Genomic DNA, 11,788 nt, shown 5'->3' with positions numbered 1-11,788 from the left:
AGGCCTCTTAGTCTCTGCAAAGGTCAACGTGCCTGAGAGTGAAAGTAGAATTGCAACCCAAAGCAACCAGTGAAACAATTTAGTAATACTTAATCTTGCTTTATTTTCTTACACGGTACACTTTATGAGACAGTAAAGTGCGTCAATTCTCAAACCTCGGGGTGAGAGGGGGGATGAGCAAACATACAAAATCTAGTTTTCAGTTCAGATCTTGTGAGACACAATAGCTCTTCTGCATTTTCTGTGAAATCAACACTGTGTCATTGAACCACTGTGTTTGGGACTGTAGAACATATGAACATTGGTAATAGGCACATCAGATGCTTGGAGGATACAGGCCCAGTTTATCAACCCCTGGCTCCACCCGCCGGAAATAATTAGCCAGTTAGATTTCTCGCCCTGAGGCACTCCCTTTGAGAGGTAAGGACAATACGTAAACCAGTGGTCTTTACTGGGGACAATCAGGTAGTGGGATGTCTTTTTTCTATTGTCTTTGTAGGACTTAATTGGATGTAATGACAAGACAGGCAGCCAGCAAGCCTAGTCCAGGAAGAAAGCTGAAGTTGGTGTGTTAACTGGTCACAATATGTCCAGATTAAGCTCAATACAATTGTATGATCTAAAGCAGGCAAATGCATGTTTTCTGCCCACACTACATCTACCCTTTTGTCATGTTTCCAATAATCTCTCATGAATCTTGCTAAGCCCATAGTAACACACAGGGCTTGTTGTCAGATTGTGGAAAGCCAAGTTACTGGACTGATTAGCAGTTAGGCTAAAGGACAACTACAGGCTGCATGGAGGGACAAAACATTCCTGAATAGGGATTTCATGGATATTACCTTTGTGCTACTTTTCTTTCAAATCAACATGCACATATTCTATAAATTACTTAAATAATACAATTAATTACATCATTAAAAAAAATGAAAAAAAAGAATTACATTTCTTTCCCTGCATGGTTTTCATGTTTACCTCAGCAGTGCTTAGTGGAGTGGTGACCTATATAAAAACACAGGTTCTGAGTTTTGGTAGCTTACTTTCTTCCTTGTTGGTCAGTATGTGGAAAAACCCAATTTATATAAATGCACTGTATGTATCTTCTATATTCAAATGAATCTTGACGCATCAGTCTATACATATCTACAGACGGTCTGTGGGATTGGTTCATCACTAGCTGAGTGGCTGGCTGTATCTATTCATTACTATGAAGCAAGAGTTGGCAAATAGATTCTGCTGAGGGACTTTCGTCCGCTGGATAGTTGAGGAGCCTGGAACATAATTAAAATATTAAATAAAATATGTACACATCTAATTGGATAGTCGTGGAGGCAGGAACATTCTAAAATAAAAAAATAAAATATTTATAATGTAAATTGTCAACAACAAAACCCACAAAGCGATTGAATTTGAAAATAACAAAAGTTACACACCTTCATAACATTGACACAATCACATTCTATTTTGGGTCAGAAAACTGTTTTCCTAAAATAAAAGATTTTCAGCTGAATGTCTGGTGACCCCCCCCCCCCGCACCACCCCAAATAAATCATACTTTAGACAAACCCACTTGCTGCAGCCAGTTGTTGACCCCTTCTATGAATGATTAGAGTATAAAGGCTTCCCGAAAGGACGCACATTGTCAATTACAGCAATTGTAAAGTCTGACCCTTATACAACATGTGGTTGCTTAACAGGTCGCTTTGCGACATTTTCCTCTGAGTTCCTAGACAAAAAAAAGTTCATTTAGCTTGTGAGGAGTGCAGCGGATTACCATAATGCCAAGCCTGGCTGAAGAGGCCATCATCCCCCAGCCTGGTCAGTTTGAAGCCTGTTAGTTTAGGAGTTTTCCATGCTTCAGCAATATTTCCATTAGCTTATAGGGTTACAGCAATGAAATTATGTAGAGTGATCCTCTGAATTGCTTTTCTGGCTAATTGTTAAAGTCATTCTGGGACCTTCACCCATGTGCTTGAGGACTCTTGGTCACTGTGATGTGAAACAATATAATAGGAGAAGTGAAGACTGAGACCTTCCTCAGTAATGCTTTCATAGGACAAGGCATGTGAAAAGATTGAAAACACTGAACACTGCTTTGGTGTACACATCTTACAGCAGAGGTAGGCCACTAAATTCAGCCGTGGGACTGTTGATTGGAGCGGATGCTCACGGGGCCAGAACACATTCATAATAATTAAATAGGAATTTGTTTACTATAATTTGACCGCATCTAAGCCCCCCAAAATGTAAGGTTGTAGTAATGAAGGACAATTTTATAACTTGATTACATTGATATATGATCACACAATATCTCTTAACATGTCTCCTAAATGAAACACATTTTTAGCAGAAGTCTTGGTTCAGTCTTAAAAAACTGAAATCCTTAAAATATTTTACCTCAGGTAGCCCACAAAATTATAATCCCTAATGGGCTAATTTTGACCTGCCTGCCTGTTGTGCAGCGTCAACAGCTATGATCAGAAAACATATGGAACACAAGTGCTCTGTACATAAATGCAACAGATCTCCTCCAGACTTCACAAACTAAATAAAAGCTTTAGTGAATTACTGGCGACTGAAGAAAACAGTAATGTAATAATTTATGTCCCTTCTGGAGGCCAGTTTTGATTGCAGGGCACCTTTGACCCACTTATTGCTGACCCCTGTTGTACTCAACAAATCTGTTCTTGTCAGGGAAAACTGAGTAGCACTATATACAGGTCCTAAAGTTGATTCATAGTGTAGACCCGGGTTGGGGCACAAAATTCCATAAAAATTCTGGTCGATGTAGAAAATACAGATCTATGCTTTTCCGGAACTGACTGGTAACAGAATTGACCCCAACCCAGGAACAGACCTTGTAATCCAGCCAGTCATCGTGATTCACACGAAAAACCACATCGGAGAAGCTGCAGGCCCCCCCCCCCCAGTGAGGAATGAGGAACTTGGGGGTCCTCTGAGGTGTAAAAATTCAGGTAGCCCTGAATAATGCCAGTCTGTCTGGGAGTAGCAGAGAATATCCTAAGGCGCCTGCTCCAGTGGAGACTGGGATGGATCGTGTTCTTCACACTCCAGCACAGCTCTAGTGGTGGGGCCAAGCCATGCAATGGCTAACGATCGTTACAATCCATTCAGAAGAGAAGGAGGGATTGGAAGGAAAGGGCAGCTTATCCAGCACTGAGGTTCCACACTGCCCTTGTGTCTTTGAGGGCAGCACGGGAGTGTCCGTGGGTGCTGATCAGTCTCTGCTGGTCCTCGGGGCAGTTTCACGCGACACCTCCCGCCTAGGCGCTGTCTGAGCTGGTCTCGTGGGCGCTGTCCGTGGCATCGCTGGGTTGTGGGCGCTCCGGGACCTCCCCAGTCACCGCCACACGGATCACCCGGAGCCATCGCTGCTTCAGCTCGTCACTCTCGGCCGCGAAGCTGTGGACGGACTTGGACTGGGACAGACGGAAACTGGCGGGAGGGTCTGCGGCCCGGACGCTGTCCTCAACGGAGTAGCCCAGCAGGGGGATGCTGGACTGGGCCTTGACGTCCTGAGAGAGGGGGGAGGAAAACGCTTGTCACCATTCAGAACAGATAGGGCTCCAGGAGAGGTGTCCCATCTGGGCATTGTCGGCGTCCACGTGGCGTGTGTGACTGACCTGTGGCGCTCCGTAGAGGTAGAGCACCAACGCCTCCTTCTCAGGGATGACACACCACACCTTCCCCCAGGGCTTGTTCTTCTCACAGTGCTGCAGGAAGCCACACATGATGCTGCTGCCACAGAACTGGGCTGCCTCAATCTGGGGACAGAGAGGAAGTATGTTATGAAACAGACAAGATGCCATTTGCAGGGGTGTGTGATTCATCTGTGTGTGTGTGTGTCCATCTAGGTGTAGTTGTGTGTGTCCACCTCTGTGTGTGTGTCCATCAATGTGTAGTTGTGTGTGTCCGTCCCTGTGTGTGTTTGTGTGTGTGTAGGTGTGTGTTTTCATCTAAGTGTAGTTGTGTGTGTCCGTCCCTGTGTGTGTGTGTTAGGTCTTACTGAACGAATGGGGACCAAATGTCCCAATGAGTATAGTAAAACCAGAAAAAATTGACCTCATTGGGACCTTTTGCCGGTCCCCGTGAGGCAAAAGTCAATTTCCGGCTCAGGGTTTAGGTTTAGGGTCAAACTTACAATTGATTTTATAGTTAGAATTGGGGTTTCTTTAAGGTCCAGGCGTTGTTGGTTAAGTTTAGGGTTAAGGTTAGGCATTACATCTAGGTAAAGTTTAGGCATAAATGTTACTTTATTGAGGTTAAGGTTAGGTTTAGGGTTAGATTAGGGTTAGGGTTAGGGTAAGGGTTAGGTTTAGGGCAAGGGAGCATGCAATTTCTATTTTCTGGTCCCCATGAGGGTAGCTATACAAACTTGTGTGTGTGTGTCCGTCCCTGTGTGTGTCCGTCCCTGTGTGTGTGTGTGTGCGTAGGTGTGTGTGTGTCCATCTCTGTGTAGTTGTGTGTGTCTGTCGCTGTATGTGTGTGTTAGGTCTTACTGAACGAATGGGGACCAAATGTCCCAATGAGTATAGTAAAACCAGAAAAAATTGACCTCATCGGGACCTTTTGCCGGTCCCCGTGAGGCAAAAGTAAATTTCCGGCTCAGGGTTTAGGTTTAGGGTCAAACTTACAATTGATTTTATAGTTAGAATTGGGGTTTCTTTAAGGTCCAGGCATTGTTGGTTAAGTTTAGGGTTAAGGTTAGGCATTACATCTAGGTAAAGTTTAGGCATAAATGTTACTTTATTGAGGTTAAGGTTAGGTTTAGGGTTAGATTAGGGTTAGGTTAAGGTTAGGGTTAGGGTAAGCGTTAGGTTTAGGGCAAGGGAGCATGCAATTTCTATTTTCTGGTCCCCATGAGGGTAGCTGTACAAACTTGTGTGTGTGTCCGTCCCTGTGTGTGTCCGTCCGTGTGTGTGTGTGTGCGTAGGTGTGTGTGTGTCCATCTTTGTGTAGTTGTGTGTGTCCGTCGCTGTGTGTGTGTGTGTAGGTGTGTGTGTACATCGCTGTGTAGCTGCGTGTGTCCGTCCCTGTGTGTGTCCGTCCCTGTGTGTGTGTGTGCGCCCCTCACCTCCAGAATGCCCTTTTTCTTGCCCTCAGCCTTCTCCTCTCCGGTCAGGATGGAGTAGCAGTCCTTACACACCTTATTCATCTTGTTGTTGTCATATTCCAGGGCCACCTTATTGTCTGAGCACTTCCAACACACAACCTGGCACAGGAGACACATGGGTCTAACACCTGAACAGCCTAACAGAATACCGTCTTTTCCGCCCAAACAGCCGGCACTCAAACAGGATGTGTGGAATATGTTTTCAACGGGCGCTAAGAGAGACAGGCACACCGACAGAGGAAGATGGAGTGAACAGAGTGGGAAAGTGGGAGACGCACGTCTCTTACTCACATAGCCACAAGCTCGACAGTGGTGTCTCCGCCTTGTCAGAGCATTGAAGGGCTCTTTACACTTCATGCACATTGTAACCTCGTTGTCCCGAATCCATCGAGGGGCGCGCTTTCCTAACTCGGCGGTCTGCAAAGAGACACAGAAACGACCAGAGCTAAGACACGGGACAACATTTTAAAACAAACAACAGACAGGTGGGAGTAGAATATGAGGTCAGAGGTCGTGTTCATTGTGATGACACTCACAGACACTTCCTCCACGTCTTTGGAGGCTAACTTGAACGTTTCATTCTTCTGATGGAAAATCTCAATGGTCTCCTTAAAGGCCTGCAACACACAAACCCGGTCAGCAGATGTATCTTCGATATATACAGGAAATACACAAATCTATAAAAAAATAATTATATACCTTTATCCAACTGTCTTTGTCGTGTTCAGAACTGAAACAAATGAAAAAACAAACCTAGTAAATTACTTTGTGGTTTCAGGTGTGGAACTGTGCAGTAAATGCTCTGTCAAGTGCCATGCTGTGTGGTGACAATGCCTGTGTGGTGCATCAAATGGAATGTTTCACCACGGGCTAACTGTCCTAGAGTAGCAGGCTAACTGTCCTACATTAGTAATGTAACTGTCCTACAGTAGCAGGCTAACTGTCCTACATTAGTAATGTAACTGTCCTAGAGTAGCAGGCTAACTGTCCTACATTAGTAATGTAACTGTCCTAGAGTAGCAGGCTAACTGTCCTACATTAGTAATGTAACTGTCCTACAGTAGCAGGCTAACTGTCCTACATTAGTAATGTAACTGTCCTAGAGTAGCAGGCTAACTGTCCTACATTAGTAATGTAACTGTCCTACAGTAGCAGGCTAACTGTCCTACATTAGTAATGTAACTGTCCTACAGTAGCAGGCTAACTGTCTCACATTAGTAATGTAACTGTCCTAAAGTAGCAGGCTAACTGTCCTACATTAGTAATGTAACTGTCCTAGAGTAGCAGGCTAACTGTCCTACATTAGTAATGTAACTGTCCTAGAGTAGCAGGCTAACTGTCCTACATTAGTAATGTAACTGTCCTACAGTAGCAGGCTAACTGTCCTACATTAGTAATGTAACTGTCCTAGAGTAGCAGGCTAACTGTCCTACATTAGTAATGTAACTGTCCTAGAGTAGCAGGCTAACTGTCCTACATTAGTAATGTAACTGTCCTAGAGTAGCAGGCTAACTGTCCTACATTAGTAATGTAACTGTCCTAGAGTAGCAGGCTAACTGTCCTACATTAGTAATGTAACTGTCCTAGAGTAGCAGGCTAACTGTCCTACATTAGTAATGTAACTGTCCTACAGTAGCAGGCTAACTGTCCTACATTAGTAATGTAACTGTCCTATAGTAGCAGGCTAACTGTCCTACATTAGTAATGTAACTGTCCTATAGTAGCAGGCTAACTGTCCTACATTAGTAATGTAACTGTCCTACAGTAGCAGGCTAACTGTCCTACATTAGTAATGTAACTGTCCTACAGTAGCAGGCTAACTGTCCTACATTAGTAATGTAACTGTCCTACAGTAGCAGGCTAACTGTCCTACATTAGTAATGTAACTGTCCTAGAGTAGCAGGCTAACTGTCCTACATTAGTAATGTAACTGTCCTAGAGTAGCAGGCTAACTGTCCTACATTAGTAATGTAACTGTCCTACAGTAGCAGGCTAACTGTCCTACATTAGTAATGTAACTGTCCTAGAGTAGCAGGCTAACTGTCCTACATTAGTAATGTAACTGTCCTACAGTAGCAGGCTAACTGTCCTACATTAGTAATGTAACTGTCCTACAGTAGCAGGCTAACTGTCTCACATTAGTAATGTAACTGTCCTAAAGTAGCAGGCTAACTGTCCTACATTAGTAATGTAACTGTCCTAGAGTAGCAGGCTAACTGTCCTACATTAGTAATGTAACTGTCCTAGAGTAGCAGGCTAACTGTCCTACATTAGTAATGTAACTGTCCTACAGTAGCAGGCTAACTGTCCTACATTAGTAATGTAACTGTCCTAGAGTAGCAGGCTAACTGTCCTACATTAGTAATGTAACTGTCCTAGAGTAGCAGGCTAACTGTCCTACATTAGTAATGTAACTGTCCTACAGTAGCAGGCTAACTGTCCTACATTAGTAATGTAACTGTCCTAGAGTAGCAGGCTAACTGTCCTACATTACTAATGTAACTGTCCTAGAGTAGCAGGCTAACTGTCCTACATTAGTAATGTAACTGTCCTACAGTAGCAGGCTAACTGTCCTACATTAGTAATGTAACTGTCCTATAGTAGCAGGCTAACTGTCCTACATTAGTAATGTAACTGTCCTATAGTAGCAGGCTAACTGTCCTACATTAGTAATGTAACTGTCCTACAGTAGCAGGCTAACTGTCCTACATTAGTAATGTAACTGTCCTACAGTAGCAGGCTAACTGTCCTACATTAGTAATGTAACTGTCCTAGAGTAGCAGGCTAACTGTCCTACATTAGTAATGTAACTGTCCTAGAGTAGCAGGCTAACTGTCCTACATTAGTAATGTAACTGTCCTACAGTAGCAGGCTAACTGTCCTACATTAGTAATGTAACTGTTCTACAGTAGGAGGCTAACTGTCCTACAGAAGTAATGTAACTGTCCTACAGTAGTAATGTAACTGTCCTACAGTAGGAGGCTAACTGTCCTACAGTAGTAATTTAGTTGTCCTACATTAACAGGCTAAATGTCCTACAGTAGCAGTGTAGCTGTCCTACAATTAAGACATTTTACGAATAATAGCAAGTAAGTATTATGGCTAAAGGGAGGAATAGAATTATGGCAGTTATAAATGCATAGCCCCATAGAGCGCCTGTATCAATGTTATGTTTGGGCCAATTAGCGGATGCTCTCATCCAGATCTGCTTAAAGTCAGTTAATCAAGATAGCTAGCTAACGTCCCCCTATTATCAAACGTTTCTAGAACTAACGTTGGAGAACTAAATCAAAATTTAAACGCACTGGAAAACAATCGTACGTTGTTAAATATACCCTTTCAGCTAGCCCACCACCATTTTAATAGAAATGTATGGATGTTAAATACAAATTTTTTGAGTTTTTAAAAGAAATGTATGGAATGTGTGGAAGTTGTAAATCATGAAATTTGCCTTGTGCTACAGACCAGACATCACTTATTATCAAAGTGATCAGTCTTCTTCACCAAAAGGCATGAAAGGTAGCTAAAACTTTCTGGCAAACACTTAAGAGAAAACGGTGATCAGCCATTTGTAACACAATAAAAAAAAAAAAGTATATATATTTTTTAACAAAACAGTAACGTGGCCGATAATAGGGGTCATACTTTTTAGCCACATCGCTAACCAACTACCTAAAAATATTTATGTTTCCCTGGAATTTCAGAAATGATTATCAATCCCATGCCAGTTAACATTTGTATGTCACTAATAATCACTAAACATGGACAACTTGATCAAATGATTACTTGATACAAGAACATATATTTCAAAACTGCTGTTGGCTATGCCGATAATAGGGGGTTCTATGCCAGTAATAGCATATTTTAGTAAATGCAGTCCTACCTGGCCTGCAGCTCCAGAGTCCTCTCCTTGCCAGACACCTGGAAGGTGTGGGGGTAGTCCTCATTCGTAGTTCCCAGCACCTTCATGCCATCGATGCCAATCCGGGTACGAACTGTGTACTTGGGCCCTCCGAGGCTGAACTTGGGCACACAGTACAACAGCATGTTGTTGAACTGACGGGAAAACAAAGAATGAGGGGTAAATACTTGCTTTGATAATATTATTCTCCGGACACTTGAGGATGTGGATGTTGAAATGTGTGTGGGGTCTTTCACCAGGAAGAGGTATCTCTCCATGGCCGAGGTGTTCCTGGCAGCCAGCTTCAGGATGTGTCCCTCCTTGATGAACTCATTGGCAGCATTGACAATGTCCTCCTCCTCCCCCAACATCTCATAGATCTCCAGCAGCTTCTTCAGGTTCTCCTGGGAAGGAGAATGGTTGGGATGGGGTTCTTATTCAGAAAAGCTCGGTTGTATTCAAGCACTGGCCAGAAATGTTTCTCAGCATATGTGTACTGATCTAGGATCAGTTCTATTTCATGCCTCAAAGTTTTCGAGAACATTTGTTTCTTGATCAGCAGCTTTCTCAAAATATTTTTTTACTTGAGATTCTAAGATTGGCGTCTACATATACTCACTGATTTTCGAATGGCAGAGTTGGAGTGTGTGGCTGCCATGGCAATGATGTCCAGTGACTCTGCGGAATGAAGTGGTGATAAACGTTGACCCAAGTGAAGCCTTCCAATGTAATCCAAAGCAGTTAAATGTTCGATATTATGTGATTTCTCCGTTTTCTACTCACTCTCGGCATCTCTCCGGTCGGGGTCCTCCTGAGGCAGTTTCTTCAGGTAGTCTTTGAGCAGCATCTCGTAGCGGGGAACTCTCTGTACTGGCTCCAGCATGTGGTGCTGCAGAGTCAGGCAGCCACAAGCCTCCTGACTCTGACACAGTCAAATAGACACATGTCACTTCAAGGTGCAACGCTTAACATTTCAAACACTAACTAGCGGTGGAACAGGTCAACATTGCGGTGCTGTGATCCCACATTAAGGTCGCGAAATTCCCAGAGTTTACAACCAAGTTGTTCAAGCAAACCCCCAGACATACGCACTCCTGAAACGGGCCATTGTTTAGAATTGACATTAGTTACCTGTATTTCATGGATGATGGCTTTGAACTGTGGTGAGCGGTCCGTCCACTGTTTCAGCAGGTCCATGGCCTTGTCAAAGTTCTTGATGTATTCTGCGTACATCTTCAGGAAGGGTGTAAGCTTTTGTAAAATGTCCCCCAAACGGGGGGTGGACTCCCTGTAGGGACGAAGAAGGGAGGGAGGGTGCCAGTTAGGTAGGCAGATTGATCACCCTTCTACACAGGAAGTCCACCAAAGGAAGGATGATTTACACAATCCCTGTTCAGGCATTACTTTCTAACAGACTGACCGCAGCTTCCCAGTTTAGTGAGTAATTGAGTTCTTATTGGATCAAGATTAGGAAACAACTACTACTAACTACTGAGTCTAAATGAGTCACAGGCTGATTTAGGAATTGGCTCTGCAATATTTACATACATACATGTTTCATATGGAAACGTGTGTATTGAATGAGTGTGTCTGGTGACCGTGTCCAGTAAGTATGTAAGTGTATATGAAGCTCACCATTCTCCCATGCGTTTCTCCAGGTCAGGCAGCAGGAACTGGCTGTGGAAGGTGTTGATTGAGGAGATGTTGGAGAAGATGTTCTTTACCACATCTACCGGGAACGTGCCCTTCAGTGCTTCCTCCATGAGATTGCCACAGAACACCTGCATTTTTGGAACAATATGACTGGCTGAGTTATACTACTCTAACTCTACCACAAAAATGACAACTGTCTTCCTTTTACTCTGATTTGTACCTAGGTCAGTGTTCAGCAGGACACACCATCAATATGTCCCTCTCTCTAACATATGTTTTCTACCTGCTAAAAAAGGAATGAAAAAATGACATTTCAAGCACTCACCTCGTCCAGCAGTTTGAGCCGATTGACATAGGCCCTCTCTGTCATTAAGAGCTCAGTGGCAATCTTATAAAGCTTCTGTTCCTTGGTCTCCTGAAATAAATGGTATTTCAGTTGGCTATGGGACGATTTGGAGAAATGGAGTCTTGGTACATAGACATGGCCTTGTTCCTATAACTCAGTGGAGTTACCTCTATTAAAAGTTACTACAGTGAACACATTTCTTTTATTTGTATATTTTACCCTGTTCTTATTTTCGTGATATCCAATTCGTGATTAAGACCCTGCTTCTTCGCAGCAACTCAAGTGGCTTCTTGATAGCACATGTGAAGATATGCATCTTCCGAAGCACATCCGATGCCATTCTAGTTCTTTTCTAATAGTTCTTCCCACACTGCTCACTCAACCTGGAAGTCTACACCGGAATCCTAACGCGCCGAAAGACATGCACAAGCAAAGCAACCGTATTCGATTACTAAGACCCAAAACCCAGACAGAGCTGGTAAACTGCACTACACTCTGCAGGACCCAGGGGGGTTAATCTGACAGCAGGATTCAAGCCCTGGTCTCGCAATGTGGCAGTAACTTAACTGCTGAACTCACAGGCGCAATAAAGATTATGCAATTTGCTTACGGGCACAACAACCATCAATATTTAAATGACTCGTCTAATGCTCTAAACAGTACTTGTGAGATAACCATGGCAAATCTGAACGCATTACATTACTTATCCGAATTAGTTTACAGATTTGCGAAGTATTGTTTTTGGAACCACTGT

The 11,788-nt window shown here is 43.3% G+C and overlaps 1 protein-coding gene across 7 annotated transcripts in view; it reads right to left on the bottom strand.

The window, feature by feature from the left end:
• Positions 1-78: 78 nt before the first annotated feature.
• Positions 79-11,788, bottom strand: part of fgd4a (FYVE, RhoGEF and PH domain containing 4a) — a 67,429-nt gene continuing 55,719 nt past the window's right edge. For all 7 annotated transcript variants that reach the window (XM_010883294.3, XM_010883296.3, XM_020040396.2 and 4 more), the window contains 13 exons: positions 11,014-11,103; positions 10,671-10,816; positions 10,167-10,323; positions 9,819-9,957; positions 9,655-9,713; positions 9,293-9,439; positions 9,018-9,190; positions 5,834-5,864; positions 5,671-5,751; positions 5,426-5,551; positions 5,096-5,233; positions 3,645-3,785; positions 79-3,536 (listed from right to left, as the gene is read on the bottom strand). In XM_010883294.3, coding sequence (XP_010881596.2) covers positions 3,285-3,536; positions 3,645-3,785; positions 5,096-5,233; positions 5,426-5,551; positions 5,671-5,751; positions 5,834-5,864; positions 9,018-9,190; positions 9,293-9,439; positions 9,655-9,713; positions 9,819-9,957; positions 10,167-10,323; positions 10,671-10,816; positions 11,014-11,103 — 1,680 coding nt within the window. In that variant the 3' untranslated portion in view covers positions 79-3,284. The remainder of the gene's footprint in view (positions 3,537-3,644; positions 3,786-5,095; positions 5,234-5,425; positions 5,552-5,670; positions 5,752-5,833; positions 5,865-9,017; positions 9,191-9,292; positions 9,440-9,654; positions 9,714-9,818; positions 9,958-10,166; positions 10,324-10,670; positions 10,817-11,013; positions 11,104-11,788) is intronic.

The sequence above is a fragment of the Esox lucius genome, chromosome 19, assembly GCF_011004845.1.
Source record: "Esox lucius isolate fEsoLuc1 chromosome 19, fEsoLuc1.pri, whole genome shotgun sequence".
Classification (NCBI taxonomy): Eukaryota; Metazoa; Chordata; class Actinopteri; order Esociformes; family Esocidae; genus Esox; species Esox lucius.
The sequence above is the reverse complement of the archived record's forward strand: the minus strand, read 5'-3'. Positions and strand labels throughout refer to the sequence as shown.